General features: G+C 39.2%; 1 protein-coding gene across 1 annotated transcript in view; it reads left to right on the forward strand.

Annotated features, from left to right (window-relative positions):
* The window catches only part of EPB41L2 (erythrocyte membrane protein band 4.1 like 2), a 216263-nt gene that overhangs the window by 93882 nt on the left and 96309 nt on the right, over positions 1-26072 (forward strand). The window contains exons 2-3 of the mRNA XM_044917548.1: positions 11071-11585; positions 12270-12479. Coding sequence (XP_044773483.1) covers positions 11085-11585; positions 12270-12479 — 711 coding nt within the window. The 5' untranslated portion in view covers positions 11071-11084. The remainder of the gene's footprint in view (positions 1-11070; positions 11586-12269; positions 12480-26072) is intronic.

Here is a 26072-nt window from a genome sequence, read left to right on the forward strand (position 1 = left end):
TTAGAATGTATTGCTTAGGACTGTAAACACCAAATGGGTAGTAATAGTTTGATTTTTGCTTTTTCAACAGATAATGAATTGTCAGGTGTTATGCTAGGTGTTGGTTCTAGGATAGTGAAGCTGTTTGGGATTGGTGGCCATATTGTGTACGGTTTCTGGGGCTGGACAGCCTGGGTTTGAATCCTGGCTCTCCCGTGTATTAGTTTATGTAGTTTTGTGAAAATCCTTTATCTTGTCTTTCCTCCATCTGTCACATGGAAATAATCTTAATTCCTACTTCAAAGAGTCATGAAGATTAAAGGAATTGCCACATGCAGTCACTAGAACAATGCTCAATAAATAGCTAATATTGTCACTATTATTTCTGTTCTTACTGTTACTATTACTTTTATTTTTAGTGAACAAAGGGACATAGTCCCTTTTTCCCAGAACCCCTATTTGATGACAGTGGCTAACCATTTATTATGAATTTACGATGTACCAGGCACTTTATGTAGAGCATCTCATTTAATCCTTAGAGCACCCCAGTAAGTATGTATTCTATCCCTGTTTTGCTTACGAGGAAAATGAAATACAGCAAGGCTAAATAACATCCATGGTTACATGACTAGTGGGAGACACAGCTGGAATTCTAATCCTGTTCTTTTAGTTCCCAGGCTTGATCTCCAAACCACTATGTTATTTTATCCAAAGATTAGATAGCTTCGCACAGAAAGAATGTAGCTCCAGCTCTGGCTGTTAAAAAAAAAAAAAAATTGGGGCCCCGTCTGAAAGAAGGAATTCAATGCAGTTCATCAATAATTTTGACCACACAATGCTTAACTGCTTAATGAAGAGCCAGCAGGGTTCTGGATGTCTCTCTCACTTTGATTAGTGTGTGCTGTTGGAGGGTCCAATATGAGAAGGTTTATGTGCATTTTGATGATGAGAATGATGTCCGGTATTGGGATCCTAATGACTTCTGCACAGCATCTGGTTATTGAGCCCCACTCTAGGAAGGGGTGTCTATTTTGGGAATAACCCTAGTTGCTTGTAGAAAAGACTTTGCCTGACACACATCTTTCTTGATGTCATGTTTTTAAAAATTTTAATTCTAGTGTAGTTATTTTTTTTTTTTTTAAGATTTTATTTATTTATTCATGAGAGACAGAGAGAGAGAGAGAGGCAGAGGGAGAAGCAGGCTCCCAAGGAGCAGGGAGCCCGATATGGGACTCGATCCCAGGACCCTGGGATCATGACCTGAGCCGAAGGCAGACGCTTAACCATCTGAGCCACCCAGGCGCCCAATTCTAGTGTAGTTAATATGGAGTATTATATTAGTTTCAGGTGTACAAGTATAGTGATTCAACAATTCCATACATCGTCCAGCACTAATCATCTTGATATAATTCTTAATGAGAGCAGCAAGGACTTGGCTTTTAAAAAATAAGATTTTTAGCACTTATCTTAGGTGTTACTGAATTGAACGTTATTGAAAATTATGTCTTGATTTTCATTGGGGGGAGGTCCCCCCAATACATGAAGAAAGGGAATCTTTGAGGAACTCTAAGATTTGTTTCATTCTTATTTACAGTTAGAATAAAGAATCATTTATCTCCGATATTAATTCAGATACTAGGTTTTAAGAATTTGAGTATCAGGAAAAAAATAGAACATTTTGACAACCATGGCTCTTAGGTGTGAGGGCCATAAAACCCAGTGGGGGTAATAATTACCTGAGATAGTTCTGTATGTGTTTCTAGTTTCTTAGGGCTTATTTTTTACCACTTTGTTTTTGTTTTGATTTTGTTTTTTAAAGTAAGCTCCACACCCAACATGGAGCCCAATGCAGGGCTCGAACTCAAGACCCGAGCTGAAATCAAGAGTCAGATGCTTAACCCACTGAGCCACACAGGCGCCCCAGAGCTTATTTTTTAATGCTGGCCTCAGACTCTGCAGAGGCTAATAGTAGCTGCAAGTAACTGAAACCCCCGGCTCAGCTGTGTCCCATTGTTCTCTTAGTAGGGACTGTGTTCTCTCACAGAACAGGAAGCTCCCATGTAAAACCTGGCCATGTGCAGCATGCTGGCCCTGCTGTGTGTCACTTTGTCCTCAGATGTTCTCCCTTCTTGGATCCTCAAGATGGCAGTGGCATTTCTAGGAGTCAGGTATACAGTGCTCAGAGACAGAAGAGGGGCCTTCTTCACCTTGTGGCTCTTTTTAGAGGGAGGAATCTTCCCAGAAGCCCACCAGCAGACTTTTTCTGCAAGTCGTCTTGGCAGGGGGCAGGAGACGACCATGATGGCCTTAGACCAGTAGATCGTTGCCTTTGTGGCCCAGCCTGGAGCCGGCGCCTGCTGCATGCATGTGGAGGAGAGAGAGAAGCCGAGCAAAACTTTAGTTCTGTTAAAAAAGAGAAAGGGTGGAGGAAATACATGCTCTGACTGTAATCTGATCCTGCCTAGGCTTGAACTAGCCGAGGGCTACAGCTCATATCTTTTGTGTATGTGGGTTTAATTTAAGCCAGATGCTAGCTTATATCTTTACAGAAATAGTTCTCTTTTATAGATTCTTTATCCCTTTAAAAACAAAACAAAACAAAAAGCCATAGAGTGTGTTAAGGTAACTAGGGTGGACAGCATTGGGTTGTTTAAAAAATAACTCATTTATCCTCACCATATAGATAATTTAAATGACAAATCGTCCCTTTGGAATGTAGCTATACATATTTTCAATATGGAATTTAGTATTCTATAGACCTTCTGACACTTAAGAAAAATAAACCTACAAGGGAGAGAGGAATTACATGCAGTCTGCTCTAATTACATGCAGTTGGCCTGTTTTTGTTACTCCTTTCCCTCTCCACATATTTCCTTTTCCTTTTTCTTCCCTTTCATCCTCCTCCTTTTCCCTCCTCCCCTCTTTTTACTTGTATATATTTGAGAAGCACGACTCTTATTATTTCCTAAGTAGAGTTAGGTGGCTGCCGAATCATTTCTATATCGGGGTTGCTGTTTTGTTTTTTCTCACATTCGATGCTTTCAGGGAATGTGGTTGGGTATTAAAAGACCCTTCTCTTGGGCTGTAGGCTGTTGGGGGACATGAACGTAAGCCAGAGATTGTGGGTATCAGAAAGTTGCTCTCTCTATATCCTCTGGCCAGTGACATTAGGTGAAAACCAGTTTCGTCAGACCTAGAAAGTGACAACATTGAAATCGTGCACACATTGCCGGTATTCTAGAAGTTTGATATTTGTTGTGCAGCTTGATTTCTTTCTCTAAGTTCCCAGGAAAGCCTCTCATGATTCCCTTACCACCATTTTGGAATTTAGAAATGCATACTTTTCCCTTTTGTAAATCTGGAGTCCCCTATCTAATGGAATGAGCTTTGTTGGTAGCAATCCAAGAGCTCCTATTGCTCTGATCTCAGTTGAGGATGAGAGCCACTCCGGCAGCAGCACCTGCCCTGTTGTTCGCTGGACACAGCGAGGGCTCTCAGAGTAGCGCTGGTTCTCTCAAGGTTTTAAGGAAACATCTGGACCCAATAATTAACATGAACCCCTTGCTTGAAGTTCTTTGGAGGAGTGTCTAGAGTTGTGTATCTGCTTTGCTTTGCTTGTTGTGGTACTCTGATTAGGGGCCAATGTGTTCACTAGCATGATGTTATATGGTAGGTTGTTTAGGTTGGTGATAGAGACGGCACTTTGGAATTTACTTCCCATTTTAAAGGTAAGAAAAAAAGAATGGTTTTGCATAACACAACTTCTTACCTAACCAGTGCTGATCCTCTGTTGATGGTTTTCTGCTTGGTCGGGTGTGAACTGATGCATGCTGTTTCTCATGGAGCCGTTACAATAATGAACACTTCTATCAACCCAGACGGAGTATGCCAATGTGGTAATTGTGTCAAAACCACATGCTTGTCTAATGGGCTTGGCTGGTCACAGCAATATTCTTTTTGGTTGCTGATAAGTAGAAAGGTCTTTACTTAGTATGTTATATAACTATACTAATGATGGATTTTAGGTATTTGTAATTGTATTTATAATAGGTAATCAGTGGAATGAGCATAGCTAGAGTTTGGGAAACCACAGTTCTGAGTTTGGCTTCCCCAGTCTAGCTTTGTGATCTTGGGCAAATCTCCTGTCTTTCTGAGCTTCAGTTCCCTTGTTGATAAGATAAAATGAGTGTAGTAGATTAGACGATTTCATAGCGCTCTGACTGGTACCTCTACGTGCCAGTCTAGATGCTGAGAACATAGCAGTGAAAAAAGAAAGATCCCAGCCCTTGTGGGGCTTTCATTTTAGTGGGAGGGCTTGCGTTCCACTGCAGGAGTTTCCATTTTTTAGTGGGTGATGGAGTTTAAAGGCTTATCCACATTTGAAACTCTTGAGAGTCATAGGCATGATAATTATGGTGAGTGAATGTGCTATAATCATGTTTTCTTGATGGTGGTAATTTGTTCAAGAAACCATTATGTCAACAAAGAAGGTAGTGTTTAAGTTTGAGCTTTGTTGATCTCTTGAAACTATTTTAAGAATGTACTTATTTACATATAATTATATCCGCCCTTATTTTTGAGTATTTACAAAATACAATTTTATACAATTAGCCAATTCTACTGTTTCTTGTTTTTTAAAAAAATTTTATTTAGAGTCCAGTTAACATACAGTGCAGTACTGGTTTCAGGAGTAGAATTCAGTGATTCACCACTTGCATACAACACCCAGTGTTCATCACAGCAAGTGCCCTCTTTAATATCTTTCACCCATGTACCCATCTCCCACCCACCTCCCTCCTGCTTTTTTATCTTGTAACTTGTATTTGGATGGACGCTACTGATGAGCTCTGAGGTTCTTACAACTTAAAAATGTGAATACAGTAGTGATTGAGGAAGACTACTTTGTGAGGCATAAAGGTGTGGTTTATATCTGTGTTCCTTGTCTCTGGGTTAGCACCTTGTCTTTAATTTCTGTCCATCAGCTCAGTTGTGAATGGCCAAGTAATAACATTCAAACATGATTTTTCTTTGTGATGGGGACTCATGTGTAAATTTGTTATTGGGGGAGGGCCAGCCCTAATTATAGTGAATCACAGTAGATTCACATTCTGTAGTCATTTTCACAAACTGGTATGGATTTTCTTTGAGGACTACGCCGAGAGCCCTGGTTGATTCAGTCTTTCCAACATTATGAAATACAGGTGAAAACACGTGTACACGGCTGTGTGGACTTCCATTCAGTGGCCTTGGACAAGTCACTTAACTTTTACTCTCTGTTTGTTACGTACAAAATGGGGATAATTCCTCCCCTGTAGGATGCTTTGAAGAGTAGAACTTAATGTGTATGATGTCTGACCCAGTAAGTGATAGCTCTTAAGATTAAAATACAAATATTAATGCTTCTAACATAATAGTGGAAACTTTAGTTTTATATTTCATTGCTTCTAAAATATTTTGACCAAAAATCAACTTTACTTGATTGGTCTCCAGATTATTTCTCATAGCCAGAGTAATTAGAGAGCTACCAATTATCTTGATTAGCTTGGACAAGGGTAGGACATTTTTATTTTAATTTTTACCAGGGCATTGGTTCAACTCTCAAAATGTAATTAGAGAGTATATACTAAAAATCGACTTTGGTCATTTCATGATTAATGTAAATAATCTCCACTTAAGTGGTACATGGAAAATGGGAAGGAAGAAGACTTTCTGTGCAATATGGGACCAGTTCAAGAACTCATGTAAAGCTCTTACTGGAATACATGGTTTTGAATTTTAAATACCTAATGGTGATACAGACGCTAGAGAAAGCAGTATGGAGGTTCCTCAGAAAATTAAAAAAAAAAAAAATTAACTACTGTACGATCCAGCAATTCCTTTTCTGGGTATTTATCAGAAGAAAATGAAAGCACACTAACTCAAAAAGGTATATGCACCCCACGTTCACTGTAGCATTATTTACAATAGCCAACATGTGGAAACAACCTAAGTTGCCATTGATGGATGAATGGATAAAGAAATTGTGACACACACGCACACACGAATATTACTCATTCATAAACAAGAATGGAATCTTGCCATTTACAATGGCGTGGATGGACCTGGAGAGCATATGCTAAGTGAAATGTCAGAGAAAGACCCCTTAAGATCTCTCTTATATGTGGAATTTAGACAACAACAAAATCAAGCTGATAGAACGACTGGTTCTCTTATTAAAATTAATTTTAAATAAATTGAGGGTAAAAAACAACTTAGGCTTATGAATAATAACTTCATTCTGTTTACCTGAATTTTCATTTCAAATTTTTCGCGAAGAAAACTCAGTAATATTAGCCTTATAATGATTTAACAAATCATGCCTCTTGTCTTCCTAAATGAAGGTGATGCCTTAATATTTTGCACATTTTAGTTTATGTTGAAATAATATTTTCTACAAAAACTACATAAAAAATATAGTTTAATATTGCTCAAATCGCCAGTTTTTGATCTTCAGGAATATTGATGATAAAATTTTTCCTCAATATAACAGGCCGAAACCTATGTAGCCCACCTAGCTTTATTTATGGGGTTTATGTCCCAGTTTGACAAAATACGGTGTTTACATTTGGTGATCTGAAGTCGACACAGTAGAAGTTAAACATGTTCTTAACAGACCTACACTTAATACTTTTATACTTTATAGAGATAGTGAATTGAGATGTGCAAATATTCAAACATGGATAGAATTAAAAATAAATGCCTAAGAATGGGAAGTAAGATTGGCCTGTAAATGTTCTAGTTACCTAAAGATTCCTCCTTTGTAGCATTGCCCTCAGGGACATCATTTCCATTCAGCTCCTGGTCTCACTGTATATTCCTCCTCTCCCTCATGCCTTTTCTTCTGCCTGACCCTGAAATGTTGGGTGGGGATAAAATTCTTCTCAGGCCCCTCTAAGCTCAAACTACCCTTCTTCTTTAGGCAGTGTCCGTATCATTGCTGCTTTTAACTGTCCCGCATGTGATGACAGTTCGCAAATCTGCATCTCCCATGCATATCTGGTCTCTGTTCAAGACCCGTGTGTCAAGTGGTCAATTTGACAAACTGGTCAATCGCAGTCAATTCAAAACCAAGTTTGTCTCCATCAGACCCTTTTTTGCTTGTGTTCCTTATTCCAGTGGGTGGTTTGATCATCACCACAGTCTCCCGTGACCTGAGACTTTTCCTCCCATGACCTGAGCCCTTTCCTCTGTTTGACTTGCTGCATTCATGTGGACACCATGTCATGTCGTCTACCTCTTTACCACTGGATTCATTTCTTCTTCGCCTCGCTGCTCCTGCCAAAGTGCAGACCATCATCTTCTCATGTGTGGGTTATTGGGACAGTCTTCTGGGTGTCTTTCTCTTTCAGTCTCTTCTCTCATCCTGTACTTTCCAGCCAGGTTGGGCTATCCAAAATGTGGTTCTGATTACATTACTCCTCTCTCTCTGTAAAATGCTTGTATGACTTCTTACTGCTTTAAATCAACCTCAAGACCTTTCTTAGCATGATACACAAAACCTTTTATGTCCTGGCTTCTGCCTCTTTGTCATTGCTATTTGATCTTCCTTCTTCCTTCCTGTCCCCATAGCAAGCTCCCACTTCACTCGTACAGTGGATTATTGTGCAGTACTTGTGGTTTCCTGTGGGAGGAATATTCTCATGTTGCTACACTTCTCTGTGCTTGGCACATGCCTCCTATCCTGACTCCCTTGACTGAAGGCTCTTCATTTTAAAGCAATTCAGATGTCCACTTTTGCAGAAAGGCTTACCTCTTCTCTGAATCTCGGTTAAGTATCTGTCTTGCGCCTTTTAAGCAATGTGCTCTCGACTTAGTTGTACACCACCTTTAGCTTCTCAAAGGCAGTCTTTTATTCATGTGCCCAGTACCTGGCACGTTGTAGGGGCCCATTAAATATAGGCAGGCTGACTGAATGTTTTCATGCTCACATATTGGAAATGAATAACAGTTTTTTAAAGACTTCGAGAGAGAGCGCATGCATGAGCAGGGGGAGGAGCAGAGAGAGAGGGACTACCAGACTCCCCACTGAGCGCAGAGCCTGATGGGGCTCCATCTCACGACCCTGAGATCATGACCTGAGCCGAAATCAAGAGTCAGATGCTTAAAACCCACTGAGCCACCCAGGCGCCCTGTGAATAGCATTTTTTAAGTTATTTTTTATTATTGAATTCTCACCCTTTTAAAGTTTATAATTCAATGGTTTTCAGTGTATTCACAGGGTTGTACAACCATTACCACTGTCTAATTCCAGAACATTTTCATCACCTTCAAAGGAAACCCTGTACCTATTAGCAATTGCTCCCTATTTTCTCCATCTTCCAGCCCTTTGCAACCACTAATCTACTTTGTCTCTGTGGATTTGCTTATTCTGGAAATCTCATATGAGTGGAATCATTCATTCAGCATGTGACCTTTTGTTTTTTTTTTTTTTTAAGATTTTATTTGTCATAGAGCGCGAGCATAAGCAGGGGGAGCGACAGACAGAGGGAGAAGCAGGCTCCCCGCTGAGCAATGATCCTGATGTGGGACTCGATCCCAGGACCCTGGGATCATGACTTGAGCCAAAGGCAGCCACTTAACCGACTGAGCCACCCAGGCATCCCAGACTTTTGTATTTTTTCACTTAGAATAGTATTTTCAAGGTTTGTGTGTGGCAGCATATATTGTACTTCAGTCCTTTTTACGACTTAATATTATGGACACACAGTTAATATGGACACACCCGTTTTGTTTATCCATTCATCAGTTGGTAGGAATTGGGGTTGTTTCTGTTTTTTGACTAGTATCAATAAGGCTGTAATGAACATTTGTTTGCAAGTTTTGCTGGGAACGTATGTTTTCATTTCTCTTGGGTGTATACGTGGGAGTGGAATTGCTAGGTCCTATGCTAACTATTTGAGAAACTTTTCCAAAGTGGCTGTACCACCTTACCTTCTTGCCATCAAGGTTGAGACTTCTACATTTTCCCCATCCTCATCAGTACTTGTTACTGTCTCTCTCTCTTTTTTTTTAAAGATTTTATTTATTTATTCATAAGAAACAGAGGCAGAGGGAGAAGCAGGCTCCCTGCTGAGCAGGGAGCCCGATGCGGGGCTCGATCCCAGGACCCTGGGATCATGACCTGAGCCGAAGGCAGACACTTAACCATCTGAGCCACCCAGGTGCCCACTGTCTGTCTCTTTGATGATAGTCTTCCTTTAGTGTATATAAAGTGGCATCTCATGGTGGTTTGGGTTTGTATCTTCCTAATGACTGATGATGAGTGTTGTTTCAAGTGCTTATTGGACATTTGTATATTTTTGTTGGAGAAATGTCTACTCAAAATTCTTTGCACAATAAAATTTTTTTTTTGTCTTTTGATGAGTTATAGGAGTTCTTGATATATTCTAAATACTAGACTTTCATCAGATACATGATTTGCAAAAGATGGTGAAGAATATTTTAACAAGTTTAATACTGATACATGCTACAACATGGATGAACGTTGAAAGCATTATGCTCAGTGAAAATGCCAAATGTTGCATAATTCCATCTATTTGAAATGTCTAGAATAGGCAAATCCATATGGATTGAAAGTAATTGCCAGGAGCTGGTGGAGGGGAGAATGGAGAACAACTATTAATGGATTACAAAATTTCTTTTGGGGATGATGAAAATGTTCTAGAATTAGATACTGGTGATGGTTGCACAATCTTGTGAGTAGACTCAAAACCATTAACTATGCAATTTAAATGGGTGAAGTTTATGGTTTGTGAATTATATCTTGATAAAGATTTAAAAAGGAACAAGGGTATGTTATGTTTTGAAATATTCAAGATTTGTACCACTTTTGAAGATAGGTGGAAAATTTGTTACTGGCCAGGGTGCCAGGCCTTTTATCATTGTCAAGAGAAGAGAGATTGTACTCTCTCTGCTGTTCTTGTCTATTTTTTTTTTTTTTTTTAATGTCAGTGGGGGAGCTATACTTTAAAAAGTACCTCTTTGCTTATGTGAAATTGAGACAACCATTTACTTTCAGATTTATTTATTTTTTAAAGATTTATTTTAGAGAGAGTGTGGGCAGGGGGGAGGGGCAGAGGGAAAGAGAGAGAGAATCCTCAAGCAGACTCCCCTCTGAGCACAGAGCCCACTGTGGGGCTCAATCCTAGGACTCTGAGATCATGACCTGAGCCGAAGTCAAGAGTCGGCTGCTTAACCGACTGGGCTACTTTCAGATTTAATTTCAGTTTTTTTTCATTAGTTGTGATAGGATCACTTATTAGATGCACTTTTTCGCTACCCCTATAAATGTCTTCATTTGGTTCAGATTAGGGACCCTGAGGTACTTATCTTAAAATCACATCTACAAGGAAAACCATGTTTGAGGTTGAGTGGGATGGAGGGTTAGATTTTTTATTATAGTTTGAGTAGTCTCAGAAGACTAACTGCTGCATTGAAATAATGTTGGTATATTATGGGATTTAAATTGAAAAAAAAAAAAACAAAACCTTTCTCCCCCAGATTTAATTTTCTCACCATTAAGCACTCCACATTTAGGATTCATCTTTATAATACCTGACTTTTTTTTTATACCTCAGATTTTTGTAGAATTTGATTTCCCTACGTGAAATTGCAGTGAAATGTGTCTCTGTACTTTCTAACATTGTCAATTAACTTTTTGTATTATAGAATAAAGGATCCTAAGTAGAGAGAAAAGTAACTTTCCTTAAAAAAATGGGAGTTTTGCGGGGAAAATTACTTATGGCCAGATGAAACGTAATAAATGTAATCACTCTAAGCTGTTAACGGTTTCAAGCTCTACCAGTACAGAATCAGTTAGTTCTATTGTGATGGCACTTCTGGTTCTTTGATTCTGATGGAGAATTCTAAGAGTAGCAATCTCCATTTTGTCTTGTGCTTATGAGCTTTCCTTCTCTACCCGTTTTCTCCCTATCATCGCTCTGCAATTTCCCTTCCTACCCTTCCTCACCCCCTGTTCCTTACCTCCAAACTAAAACTGAGAGAGTTTGTAAGATAACATTTTGTGATTTTTTTTGTTTGTTTTGTTTACAGCATAAGCTGTAACCATGACCACGGAAGTAGGCTCAGCATCTGAAGTGAAGAAGGAATCTGAGCCATTAGGAGCAGATGCCACCAAGGAGAAACCTAAAGAAGTAGCAGAAAATCAGCAGAATCAGTCCTCCGATCCAGAGGAGGAAAAAGGTTCCCAGTCATCTCCTACAGCTGAAAGCCAAAGTAGTCCACGCCGCCAGAAGAGAGAGAAGGATCCATCTGAGAGCAGGGGCATTTCTCGATTCATACCCCCGTGGCTTAAGAAACAGAAGTCCTATACCTTAGTAGCAGCTAAAGACGGAGGAGATAAAAAAGAGCCCGCCCAAGCTGTTGTGGAAGAGATTTTAGATCAAGAGCAATCTCTTCCTGAAGGAGAAAGGCAGGCCAAGGGCGATGCTGAAGAAACTGCTCAGGGAAAAGAGCAGGAGATGAAAGTTGATGTCAAGGAAGAGAAGCCCTCCGTGAGCTGTCCTGAGACACAGGTATGTTTGAGAAGGAATTGTCTGGAAATGAAAGCTTGGTGTTTGAACCACATACCAAAAAGGAGTTGTTTCTTTGGAATCCTGTCCAGATTTCTTGTATTCAGATACTATTTTGGCTTACTGTGTCTGGAATATGGGCCTGGGGTAGTCTGCCACAGCCTTCTCGTTACTCGTTTTTTAAATCTTTGTCAAAATAAGAAGGCCAAAAAATTAACTATGCAAACCATAAAAAAAAATTCATGTGTCTTCCTTTTAAGGTTTCAGATACTCTCCGAATCCTCTACTACTTCTCCATTTTAAATAGTATGGATTTTTATACCTTTGATTTGATGTAAGTGTTCAGTGAGTAGGAAGAAGTAGATTTGTAGGTGTGAACATTTTGGTTGCTCAATGAAGCCTAGGTTTTGCCATGGTGTGAAATTATAATTGGAAATTTTATTATTTAAAATGATATTTAAATTTTAGTTACCAGGACGTAGTTTCTTTTACTCATGTGATGCTGAAATTACCAAATTGGCAAAATGAGAAAATGGGCGGTGGATTGGGGGAAGGGCAATACAGGGAAATACCCTTTTTGGCAAAATCTTGAAGTCTTTAAAAATCTTAGGCTGACGGTGTTTATAACAATCACGATTCTTACTAAATACTTTCCTTTGAATACTTGGTCTTCTGCAGATTGGTTAACTTTAGTATGAACTTCCTTTTTTCCATTAACAGCCCGCTGAAGGGGTAAGTAAGGAGAGAGAAGAGAAGGCAAAGGAAATGAAGGAAGACAAGTCAGAAGAAGTAGCAAAGAGGGAGACCAAGGAAGTGCAGACCAATGAGCTAAAGGCAGAGAAGGCCTTCCAGAAAGCCAGCAAGAAGACCAAAACGGTCCAGTGCAAAGTGATGCTCCTAGATGGCACCGAGTACAGCTGTGACCTGGAGGTGAGACAGGGTGCCGCTGGAGAGCGGTCCTGATGCCTAGAATGCGAGCGGAAGTCGAAGCTGCCTTCCCTGGTGGGGTGGCACAGTGTGTATATTGTTGTGTCCCTATAAGCTAGCCTGTCAGTTTTGCTTTAAAAACCAAGAAAACCTGGAAGTGGGTCATTTCTATTACAGACAGTATTTCCTGACCCTTGGGGGGGGGTGGCAGGGAAGGGGGGGCTTGGCTAGTTTGCCCGGGTCATGTGGATTGGCAGGTGTTTGTTCTGAATGGGCATTCAATAGTTGAACTATTACCCTTGTCTGTAAGGCATTCACTTGAGGAGAACCAGTAGTGCTAGGTTGATTATTCCAAGAGCCATGCTAATTTCAGCACTTTAACCCTACCTAAGTGGTTTTTTTTTTAATCCTGAGTCAGATACCGACTTAAACTCGAGCTCATTTTTTTAGTTTCATTTAATTAAAAAACACTTATGATTTACAAGGCATATAATTCATTAGTGTGGATGTGACCAAAACCAATATAATTTTTTAAAGCATCTCGTGCCTTATAATTTTGTCAGAAGAGCTTGTTGCTTTTCATAGCTAAGTTACTTTATTTGCAAGAACATATGCTAGTAGTTGATGTTCACTGAAGAACTGTGTCAGCTACTTTGGATGGATGATTTCACATAACACTTGTGAGACTCTGTATGAGGTAGGTATTTAGGTATGCTTGTGGGTATTCCCATTGTTACAGTGGGCAATGTGAGGCTTAGAGAGTTTACATAACTTGCCCAGACTTTCCCAGCTAGCTAGTGGGTGAGCCAGAATTCCAGACTTGGCAGTTTGACTCCGGACGTCATGAACCTGACCACCAAACTACCCTGTTTCATTTGCTACGTGTGGGACCTCTTTTGTTCACTTAAAATATGGTCTCTAAATAATAGTCTTTTTTGAGGGGAAGAGGGGTCTTCTCATCTATTTAAATATTAAAATTACTTTTTCTTCATTCCTTGCATTCTTGCTTATTAAAAATAGAAGTTATACTTTACAATGAAAGCATTCATTCAGCTTGGTGAAATAGACCTATCTAGTTGAACAGTAGTTTATATTTAAACATGTATTAGAGTACAAGGTTGGAGGGTGCTAAGATGAATGACTCCTAGTCCTTGCCTTTATCTATTTTACTCGTTTTAGTTATAATTATTCTGATATTTCAGTTATTTCAAGAACAGGAGTGGAGAAAGAGGATTAAAAATCCTTAAAGCTCTGAGAGAGACAGGGAGGGGTCGGGGGTGGGGGGGAGACCGACTGACATTGTGTGTTTGGGGTTGGGCGGGGACAGCAAGGAAAACAATGGAATGCTGGTCTGAACTTGACTCAGTTACACTTGACCACATGTCCCTTGTTTCTCCTACCTATCCTAGAAGTTAGGGTGTCTAGAATATGAGAACCAGCTTGATGATAACTTGACCTTGAGCCAGAAACCAACTTCATCTATAGAATATAAGATTGCTTAGATAATTCAGAAGGTCCCTGTTATCTCTGAATCTCTTTGTATCACCAAACCTCAAGATTTACCAGTGTGCTTTATGGTTTAAATCTATTTTTGTGGTCTTTTAAAGTCACGATGTATGTAAAAACTACAAAAATCTAGAAAATAATTGACAGTTGTATATTCACCATAAAAATTTTCATCAGATGTTCCCATGTTGCCATGTGTTTCAGATTTTTTTTTTTTTTTTTAAAGAACTAAAACCTTGAAGACTTGGCTAAAGTCTCCTTTGCACCCCTCCTCTCTTGCTCTGTATGTCCCTTTTTACAGCATGTAAATCTACTATGTTTAGCTACTGTCTAGCTTACTGTGAATGACTAAACCAGTTTCTCCATTCCTCTCCAGAGGCTCCATTTCTTTATGTAGTGTAACAATCAGTGCTTCAGTGAACATAATCATACACCTTGCCTTGTTTACTCATGCAACAGTTTGTTCAGGGTAGACACTTCATAGTGGAATTTGGACGTTGATAGGATGCAGTTTTACTTCCTCAGATTTCCCCGACACTGCAAACTGATCCCCAAAGTGGTTGTGCCAATTTAAATTCCAGCGAATAACCACCAAGGTGAATTTTTCAACATTGTCTCTACTTATTCGTGATGATTTGCATTCATTTTGTATTTTTTAATCTAGGGTTTTTGCATATGTTACCTTTAATTTTCTTCTATCCACTTTATGAGATTTCATGACCTACTTTATAAGCCTCATAAAGTTGCGTCCCTTTTAATATTCTCTGGAAAATTTGGATAAGTGAGGGATTATCTGTTCTTTGGAGATCTGGTAGAACTTGCCTGTAAAACTATCTTGGTGTGGTGAAAAGAGGAGAGTTGGAGAGTAGGTTTTGTTGTTTTTGGTTTTTTTTGTTGTTTATTTTAAATCATTGATTCGATTTCCTTATAGTGTTTTTTCTTGAGTCAGTTTTAGTCATTCAAATTTTTGGTCGTAACTGTCCATTTCATCTAATTTGATAAATCTGCTGGCATGAAGTTTTTCATAGCATTGTCGTCTTGTGCATTCAATTTTTATTCCATTTTTTATTTCTAGTGTTATTTGCCTTCCCCCCCATCCATTCTTCCTATAGATTTACCATTTTAATTTTTTTTTTTCAAAGAAACAACTTGGGTTTATTGTTTCTGTATTTTCTTTTCTACTTTGTAGAATTTTTTTTTTCCTTTTGCTCTTTATTTTTTCTTTGGGATTACCCTGCTGTTTTTCTAATTTCTTGAGTTGAATATTAAATATACAAGTGCTTGGCTCTAGTTTTCCCTTCAAGTATCTCTTGTTGAAAGCACAAATTTTGAACATAGGGCTTTTCATTGCCACTCAATTCTTAATATTTTTGCATCCCGTTATGGGTCTTTTTTTTCCTTTTATTTATTTTTTTAAAATTTAAATTCAATTAATTAACCTATAATGTATTATTAGTTTCAGATGTAGAGTTCAGTGATTCATCAGTCTTATATAATACCCAGTGCTTATTACATCACGTGACCTCCTTAATGTCATTTTTGACCACTAAAGTTTTTCTAAGTGTGTTTTTAGATTTCCGAAGTATGTGTGTGTGTGAATATATGTGTGTATGTCTTGTGGGAAGAATCTTCAGATTCCCTGTTTTATTACAGTTTGGTCTGGTGTTCAGATCTGTCCTCTTGATCAGTCTTATTAATTATGTGGCTCATGTTGTTTATCTCTATTAATTGTTTAACTGCTTAGTTTATCAGCTAATATGAGAGGTGTGTTGAGATCTCTCCCTATAATTATTGGTTTGATAATTTCTCTTCATATTTCTGTAAGATTATGCTTTATAAAATTTGAGGCTAGATTATTAGATGCCTACATGGACAAAATTTTACCCTTTTTACCATCATATAGTACCTTAAAATTTATTTTGACATCAATATTACTGCTCTGGCTTTATTTTGGTTAGGATTTGCCTGGACTTTTTCAATTTCTTTGGTTTTAGGTATTGTGCCCTTGTATTTTGAAGAGACATGTTTTTTAATCCCCTTTGAGAATTTAGTCTTTTTTTTTTTTTTTTAAGAATTTATTTGAGAGAGAGGGAGAGAGCACAAGCAGGGGGAGCAGTGGAGGGAGAGAGAGAAAAACAGGTTCCCCACTGACCAGGGAACCCTATGCATGGCTCAATCCCAGGACCCTGGGATCATGACCTGAGCCCAAGGCAGAAGCTTAACTGACTGAGCCACCCAGGTGCCCTGAGAGTTTAGTCTTTTAACTGGTGAGTTTAGGCTAGCTATTTTATATGATAACTGATATGTGGCCATATTCTGCCATCTAATTTTGATTTGTCTGGTATTTTTCTTTGTTTATTGCTACTCTTTCTAGGAATATTTAAGTGTTTGATAGACACAGTTGACTTAATAAAGTCTGATATTAATCATTGTGCCTACCCGCTTTTTTCCCATCTGTTTAGCACTCATTTATTAGATGTCAGATCTCATTTTGGAATGGTACAAAATAACATTCTTATCTGTATGACTATTCCCTCTTCTATGACTTTGCTACTCATGGGGAATGAAGTTGTTGGGTTGCTTGGAGCAGAGTTGAGAAAGAATGCAAAGTTAAACGCAGCAGAGTTTGCAATTAACCAAAGTTAAATTCACTGAGACTTAAATTGGTTGTAAAAGCATAGGATCTTTATTTTTATGACTATATTAATGTACAGTTGTCTTTTCATTTAAATGATTACTTAAAATATCATTAAAAATGAACTTTTGAGAATGATAAATTTGAAATTAGTGTATAGCATGTATGTGTTGAGTAAACTTTTTTCTCCTTTTAAGTACAAAGAAAAAACGAAATGTTGAGTAGCCTTCAGTGATGTGATCCCAAAGCAGATTTCAGGTACCAGCGTTTCACTAGAATTCTAAGCAGTGTGACTTTATATCTGACCATAAGCCATAATTCATCAGTGTCATAGTAGCTCTTCTAACAATGCACATGTTTTAAGTTGTATTTCCTATTTTGGTTGATTCTCTTTTATCCAGTGCTTCTTCCCATTTTGGTTCTCTGGTTGCTTGCTTAGTATCATTAGTATGAGTCTGATACGCATCAGACCTGCTGTTACTTCCTCTTCAGGAGCAGAGCGCAGAGGACAGCCATCACGTGGTTTGAGTGCTCTCGTGTTTCCCGTTCCAGCATTGACCTTAGACAGAGGGTGATGTGCTGATGCTGCTTATCTGTAGTTCCGCAGCTCTACACCAGAAATCAGTGTCTAAGGACTACTTGGGGAAGTATGTTGTGGGAAACTGTAGCTATTGATGAACTTGCAAGCACTCAAGGAAGATGACTACAGTGTGGGACATAAATACTTTCACTTTATTTGGTTTGGGAGATTAGGTTTGTTTCCATCTGTTCATTGTCATTAAAGATTCTATCGTGACTTTTTAGATGCTGGTTATTCTTTTCTTTTTGTATGCGCATGTGTCTCATTTTCAGTTAGACCTTTAGATTATAGCATCCCCGCTGAAGAGGGCCTGATTGTCTTGACTTCTAGGGCACCTACAACAGTGGAGGGAAGCATGGTCTGTACAGGAGTCTCAAGGAGTTGGAATGACCTAACTTAGAGACCTTATAGAGTCAGATGAAGTTCTAGAGGGCATTCAAATGCCAGGATGGGAGGATTCAAGCTGATCTATAGAGCAAAATTTGCTGGGGAGACACAGAAGAGGTTGTAAAGTCATTGGGACAAAGGATCCAGCAAGGTCAAGAGTGCTATTTAGATTTTAGATTCTAGAGCACAGTAGGCAGCTGTGTGGCCACAGGAATTGAAGGGGGACTTTTTTTTTTTTTTAAAGATTTTATTTATTTCACAGAGAGAGACAGTGAGAGAGGGAACACAAGCAGGGGGGGTGGGAGAGGGAGAAGCAGGCTGTCCGCCGAGCAGGGAGCCCGATGTGGGGCTCAATCCCAGGACCCTGGGATCATGACCTGAGCTGAAGGCAGACGCTTAACCACTAAGCCACCCAGGCGCCCCAGAAGGGGGACTTTTTTATTCACTACATTTAAGATGCATATCAGTGGTCTTTATAGATAGGATTTCATCAGTGTGATTCGAGCATTGGGAAAGTTAGACAGTTTCCTGTTTGTGGTACCTGTCAGTACCTTTAGTCAGCAGAAGTACCCTGTTTAAGGCATTTCATGCAAATGTTACTGTACTAACTGAATAATTTTTCAGTTAGTTTTATTATTATTGTTTGGTGTCCTAACATCATCTGCTTCTCCAATTACTCCTTTAAAATAGGTAGCTATTTTTTTTATTATTGTTTGGTGTCCTAACATCATCTGTTTCTCCAATTACTTCTTTAAAATAGGTAGCTGAATCTCCATATGTCCATCTATATCCCTATATTCCTTGTTCGGTTCATTTTAGGCTTGTTTCCTCATTTTTTTCTCCTGTGGGCCATCTGAGCCTATTCTTTCTTGAACCTCAGGAATTAAATGAATAAGATTGCTCAGGGAACCAAGGCAGCACTATTTCAAAAAGTAATTATCATCTTTCGAGTCTGCATTCTTTTGAGGTAACAGTATATGTTGTTAAGAGTGGATAAAAATGCCTCACAAGTACAGTATTTGTGAGCATAAATATTGGATAAGAGGGCATTTTTAGAGAATGATTATAGTTACATGAAAAAACAATATGGAAGTGGCTTGACAGTAATTAATGTTATTTTTGGCTTATGTAACAATAAGCTTATTGCTAAGCCATGCATTAATTTTGACCCAAGGCCTAGTCTGTGTGCATTTGTTCCAAATCTTTGTGTGAAGTATTTTTTCATTGTATTTGGTGAAAATTACAATTTATATTTTATACTGGTTTATCATCTATTGATAATAAACGTTCTCAAATATTTTTTTGGAAACTCTTGAGGATTATATATATATTTTAAAGATTTTATTTATTTATTTGACAGAGAGAGACACAGTGAGAGAGGGAACACAAGCAGGGGAGAGTGGGAGAGGGAGAAGCTGACTCCTCACTGAGCAGGGAGCCTGATGTGGGGCTCGATCCCAGGACCTTGGGATCATGACCTGAGCCAAAGGCAGATGCTTAACGACTGAGCCACCCAGGCGGCCCTTGAGGATTATATTTTTTAATGAAGAAACTATAATTTCTATTCTTTGATAACATCTGTTTTTATCTTATAGGGATATTTAATGGTATGCGACAAGCTCCTTTAATACCGGAAATTGAATGGAAAGAATTCTAGGGAGTCTCCTGGGCTCTGCATGCATGTTCCAGAGACTCAGCTATAGGACTCTTGTGATCCTGCTGCTGATCATTTCTACGTTCAGTGTGTTCAAACAGCGGGGCTCTTTCCTCTCAGGAAAAAATACAGTAAGATTTAGTTGAAGCCGTGGATATAAAGTCAGGAGACCTATGTTTCCTTTTCTTTTGACTCTGGATGTCTTGGGGGCAGTCACTTCCTCTTTTCTATCCTCAGATTGCAAAGTAAGAATGAGAATACTTGCTTCCTCTGTTTCTGTGATTGCGCTGGTTTTACTACAGCTGATGAGTCTGTATATCTTTTGAGCCTGAAAATAAATGTGAAAGTTCCTGCAAGACTTTGGGAGCAAAAGTGAATGTGCATTCTGAGCTAGAGTTGCTCACATTTTCCTCTGGCATCTGAAAGTCGTTCCCACGTTTGATTTTAGTCTGAGAATTGAGGGCATTGTTTCTGCCCACACAGGAATGCCAGTACCAGTTTTTCCTTAGCACTGTGAAAAAGGCAATCAGAATGTAGGCTCTTCTCGTCAGTGTTCTGATGATAAAAGAAAGTATCAGAAAGTAGAATGTGTCAAGGTTGATTTTTCTTGTGTAGAGGACTGGTCTCAGAAGTCCAATTTGACATCATCGCTTTTGAGTGGGTGTTATTTACTTGATTGCTTATTCTGCTTTCACTCTCCAAGGTGGTTTTTCAGACCTCTGGCACTGACCCTTACTAGGTTTATTAGTTAAATAGTTTTAACTATCTACATACTCCTGGAGGATCTAGAAGTTGTCTCACTCTATACACTCCCATAAAATGGTGTTAGATTCAAATATGGATTAGGAACTTGGAACAATTTAATTGGCACATATTATGTGCAATATAAAATCCCAACAGCATAGGGGCAGGTGGAATGCTGCTGGCTGTCTATCCAACTATCGCTTTAGCTTAAAAAATTTAAGATGATAATTCTGTCCAATAACTTGTATTGACTAAGTGGCAAGAGGCTGCCATACCACGTGAGTGGTTGAATACTTGGTCCAGCTTGAAGAACACTAGGGAGTCACAGGAGCAGGGCAGAGCATGGCCTATTTATCATGCCCCTCTTTAGCTGGGTGTTCAGGACTCTCTCAGGAATGACCTCAGACTGTCTTTTGAACTCCATCACTAGTGGATTTTCCAAGTTTCCCCCTGCCAGCCTAATCGGTCTTCCAATTAGGCACCTCCTCAATTATCTTTTCTTCAAGTTTCTGATCAGAACATCTCTGCATTGTGATTGCCTCTCTAGCCACATGATTTCTCACTATGGTGTCATGTCCAACTCTGTCTTCCTGTGAACTTGTTTGCACCATTAACTTGTCAGTCAGTCATTCACTGGCTTCTGAAAGAATCACTTGTATTGTGTTGAAAAACTGGTAAACTCTTGTATTGTTGTTTGATTTTTCTCCTGTTATTTCTTCACCTGGATTGTTAGTTCCTTGAGAAAAGGACCTTTCTTCTCTCTCCCCATGGGGCATTAACACTGGACTTTATACACTACTCATAGAACGTAATTGTTGCTTTATTTTTTCTCTACTTTCTTGTATATGTATACAATTTTCATCCTTCTTATCTAAGCCAAGTGATCACACTTCCTTATTTATGTTCCCAATTTTTCTCTCCACCCTCCAATTAGAAAAGATTTGGGTGTGCGTATAAATATGTGTATCCTCCCTGCTCCCCCCACCCCCCCACCCCTTATTGCTACTTCTGTCTACCACTGCCCTGCTTTTTAAATACTTAGAAACAGCAGGCTAACTTCTAATAGAAACACTTCAAGGGCTTGAATGAATGAAAACAATTAAGTTCGTGTAAAAGGCTGTGAAACCGCTAGGGGAGAGCCGGGCAGAGGCAGGTGAGGTGTGGCCCTGGCCCTGTAGAAGCTCAGGACCTGTCCAGGATGTCAGACTGCCAGAGCAGAGGAGTGCTTTCACTTACATGGGAGCAGCCGTGGGACGTGGCTTGCTGGCCGAGGGTAGGCTGGGCGTGAAGGGCATATAATGAATACCTTATTCCCTGCCTCTCTTTACCAGTGCTGCTCTTAGGCACACGGTTCTCATTTCCAGGCAGGCAAGAATGCTATCACATGCTTTATCCTTTCTTTCTCCCTTACTTTTGCTTTCAAAAGCTGGGGGTTGCCCTTGTGTCAGTGGTATTTTGAAAGCATTAAATGTGACACTGGAAAGTAACTTCTCACCCTGAGTGACCATCTTCACATCATTTTGAAGGCAACCTCCTTCTCTTCCTGGCCCTTTCTCACACATGCCGCTGGGCAAAGCTAACTCCTTGGTCATTTACCACTTAATACCAGGTAATACGTTTTCACTCTAACCTGAGGGAGGTGGTAATTCCTAATTTCCAAATAAGGAAAATTATTTGAAGGTTTACTAGTAAGATTAGAAATGCTGGGGAAGGTCATTTTCAGAATAAGGTTTGTACTTTAAAATCTGTTCTGATACATTTTTCTCATTCACTAAAATATATGGGCATTAAAAAATTTTAGCTCCTTGGGGCAGCTGGGTGGCTCAGTCAGGTAAGCATCTGATCTTGATTTCGGCTCAGGTCATGATCACAGAGTCGAGAGACTGAGCCCCATGTTGGGCTCCGTGCTCAGCAGGAAGTCTCCATGAGATCCACCCCTCCCCCCGCCCCCCCGACACTCTGTCTCTCTCTCAGAAAAATTTTTTTTTAGTTCCTTGGCAGGATTCATCAAATGAAGAAATGCAATGTTATTTCTCTCAGCCAATAAAAAACATAAAAAATCTTTTAACGCACTATTCAGAATCCCTCTGTTTTTGTTACTCTTATTTTTAGTTACCTTTCTTTATTCTGAGGAAATTAAAGATGAGGTACCTGACTTGTATTTCTCAACTGTAGAAATTTTGTTGAATATTCCCCTCCCTGATCCCATCTCCTTGTTGCCCCTCCCCCTCCAGATTCCTATGGAGGTGTGTGTAGAGCTTGAAGGGGGTCAGGGATTTGGGAATCCCTGTGTTTATTTCACAAATGATGGGGCCATTCACTTCATCCTGTCCCTTCTACAGCAGGATACATACTCTGGTCCAGTAAGAACATGGACAGAATGTATCATTAATATTAGTATTTACAGTACCATATATTATAGTATACTAACATTTGGATCTTAAAGGGTTTGAATTCAATATAACATCATAAAATCTGGTGTATAAAAAGCACCAGATTAACTCAGAAAAAATTTCTTCATGCAAGGTAGCTAAATGAGTCAAGCATTGATAAAGGATCTGTCAGATTGCTGTTTTTATGATTTGTTTCATTATGTTCCGCAACAGAGTTATACATGGACTCTGACAGAAAAGTTATGAGGAGTATTACTTTTAACTTTTTTTTTTTAAACTCTCATATTCTTCAGAGGCACCTCCAGACAAAAGCTCCATTCTGCTTATTCATGGCATCTCCCAACTGCATTTCATTTATGGAATATGCCATTTTAACCTGTTTTGAGGTTGAGTCTGATTTTGTGTATCCCCTAGTTATTTACTTAGGAAAATTCATTCAAATTTTATGATCTGTTTGTCATATTGATCTCTTTTCATATTTCTGTCAGCAGCAATTTAAAGTGAATCAAATAAGAATGCTCTACTAAGCTATTCTTGTGTAGCACAGAAAGCCTATGTGAATCAAATGTCAAAATACATTCTAAGCAAATATTTGCAGAGAATGTGCTAGCCTACAGAAGTTGCTGCTTCTGGTTTTTGAAATAAGTCCTAGTGGACATGGTACTGAGCAACATTTAAAAGAAGATACTTAAAAAAATTTTGGTTCGTTCATCTGGCTAGAAGTTTGATACCGGCCTCTATTTATCTAACAGTTTTAGTCACTTTTAAAGAGATTATACTTTTTCATAGATTTATGCCAACTCCTGCTATTTACAGTGAATAATAGAAAAAGTTAGACAAAAAGTTGTATTTTCATTTCTTAGGAATTATTTTAATGCCTGGATTGCTGATATCCCTTCATGATGGTATGTCATTTTTAAGAAAATAGGAAGTTAAGAAAGTCATATTTGCACAGTATTTTGCAAATTTGGTTTTTTGTTTTTTGTTTTTTTTAAGATTTTATTTATTTGAGAGAGAGAGAATGAGAGAGAGCAAGCACATGAGAGGGGGGAGGGCCAGAGGGAGAAGCAGACTCCCTGCCGAGCAGGGAGCCCGATGCGGGACTCGATCCAGGGACTCCAGGATCACGACCTGAGCCGAAGGCAGTCGCTTAACCAACGGAGCCACCCAGGCGCCCATTGCAAATTTGGTTTTAAAAATCATATTCAGTTACATATATCTTGTGTGTTCAGAAATAATTTTTATCCCCAAATATTGATTTGGTTCCTACTTTTGCTGAGAAGATAAAAATTGAAGATACTATTTTTCCTCTCAAGCTGCTTATGAATTTTACTTTCAAGGGTAAACTATACATACGAAGCCAAGAGTACGATCTGAACGTAATTGATAAAGTACTGTTTAGGGGTTAGATAAATAACAGAAGTATCACATCATGGACTAAAATTGGCAACTCTTCACTGGGGAGAAAGGAACTCCTCCTAGATTTTGAAGAATGAAATATTTAGGAAAACCCAGCAACACCTAGCCCATTACATTTTTTATTTACAAATGGCTCTATAGTAATATCCAAGCAGAAATAGGGGGTTATAAGAATAGATTTTAATGCCGACTTCCTCCTTGGTCAGGGATAGCTTGATAGTAAACCTTGGTTGGGAGCAAGCCAGTGTTGCTAGTTTTGACTCAGGCTTTTCTTGGCTTGGCTCTAACTAGAAATCCTCCCATTTTACAATTCAGTGTATCATTGGGGTCACTTCTGCTAAACATCACGGAAGAGGTGGGCTCGGAGAGGTTGTGAAGAAAACATGAAACATAAATGCATGGACTTGATCTCCCAGCCTTTTTCAATCTGCTTTCCAAAATTTCATTGGCACAGATTCTGTTCTTTTTTTCCCCACCCCCATCTCAGGGTGGGGAAAAAAAATGAATATATGCATGTGTGCTCTTACATCATTTTCTATTCTAACTAGCTTCCAGATGGAGCAGAAGTAAATGGGTTATGTTTAATCTACCGTCTTTAATTGGCAGTCCACTTTCTACTTAAGAAAATTTGAGCAATGAGCACATTTGAACTCTAGGATGAAGTGAGGTAGGCCATCCTCCTCAATATAGCACATATCCTAGCTGTCAGGAGGCTCTTGGGTTCTCTTGCCATAGAAAGACTTTTACTTGGTTGTGGTAGCTTTAGCAGCGTCTGTTTTGATATTTTGTTCATTATTTTCTCACAGATGCTTGTTGTTAGTTTATTTTCTTGTCTCATTATTTCCTGCAGGTGTCTGGATAATCCGTTTTATTCTGCATGTGGAGGTGGGTCATAGGAAATGGAAGGATGGGAAGGCTATTCTACTGAAAATGTTTTACTGGTTTTTGTAATAGGTGTAATTCATTTCTTAATTCATTTGATTTGGGTCATTATCTGTTACCTAAAGGTATGGTTTTGTTCACCAAGCGTTTGTGGACCAAGCATTGGTGATCCTGCTGAGGAGTAGTGGGTCTCCTGGTTAGAGCCTGTGCAGCAGAGGGTAAAGGCTGCCTACTGGGGTTCAGGCTGGATTTCAGGCTGCTTTCCAATAGGAAGAAGCTGTTCTGGATGTGGTGGTTTGGGAAAGTATCCAATGTTAACATTTCTATAAAGCTTTCTTCCCCCTAAGATTGATTTATTTATTTTAGAGAGGGGAGAGAGGGGCCAAAGGAGAGGGGGAGAGAGAGAATCTCCAGCAGAAACCCTGCTGAGGGAGGAGCCCGAAGCAGGGCTCGATCTCACGACCCTGAGATCAGGATCTGAGCCAAAACCAGGAGTCAGACACTTAACAGACTGAGCCACCCAGGTGCCCCTCTATAAAGCTTTTTAATTTGTGGAATTTTATCTCATTTTCCCCACAGAACTTGATGGAGGGAGGGTGAGCTGTTATAGACCAAGCTCTGTGTTGGTATAGTAGTTCTCAAATTTAAACTTAAAGTTCGCTTCATTTCAACATTTTGAAATCTGGATATATCTTGCAATATATGTCAAAAGAAACTTAGATTACTGTTTTCCCCCTGCCTTGCTGAAGTCTTTCATAATTTTGTAGAGTTGGTAATAATATTTGAAGTTTGCAGAGTAAGCTCACAGTGTTGACCAGTAGGATGCCGCAGGGGCTGGGGGGCTTCAACAAGATAGGACATGGGAGAGCATTGTGTAGGGTCTGGTTTGGGGCATACATGCATACATTAATTCTTTATTCACTGTGCCCAAGGCAGTCAGGGAGAAGACAGTTGGCCCTTGCTGATCAGCCCTATGAACAGAATCATTAGAATGCCAGGAAGTGATTTACAGTTAAAGATAACTGCCAGGAAGAATGAAATGTGTACAGGTGATTGGTCAACTGATTCTCTTCTTCATAATAAAGTCCTTGAATGATGCCAGGTGATAATCCTAAAATATCTTTGTGAGCATGAAATTCAGAGCAAGGGGTATTACATCAACATGGTAACTGGTGTCTTCAACCCACTTGTAGCTTGATCCAAAGCCACTGTTGGAGGGTGAATACATCTGCCAAGGTCAAGAATAATTATGCTTTTAGGCCAAGTATCCTTCATCCAAGTGATACTGATATATTCTCACTTTTTGTTATTCCCACTCCTTCCCCTCCAAGAAGCCCATTTGGGTCTGTACACACACACACACACACACACACACACACACACACACACACACACA

The sequence above is a fragment of the Neomonachus schauinslandi genome, chromosome 8, assembly GCF_002201575.2.
Source record: "Neomonachus schauinslandi chromosome 8, ASM220157v2, whole genome shotgun sequence".
Lineage (NCBI taxonomy): Eukaryota > Metazoa > Chordata > Mammalia > Carnivora > Phocidae > Neomonachus > Neomonachus schauinslandi.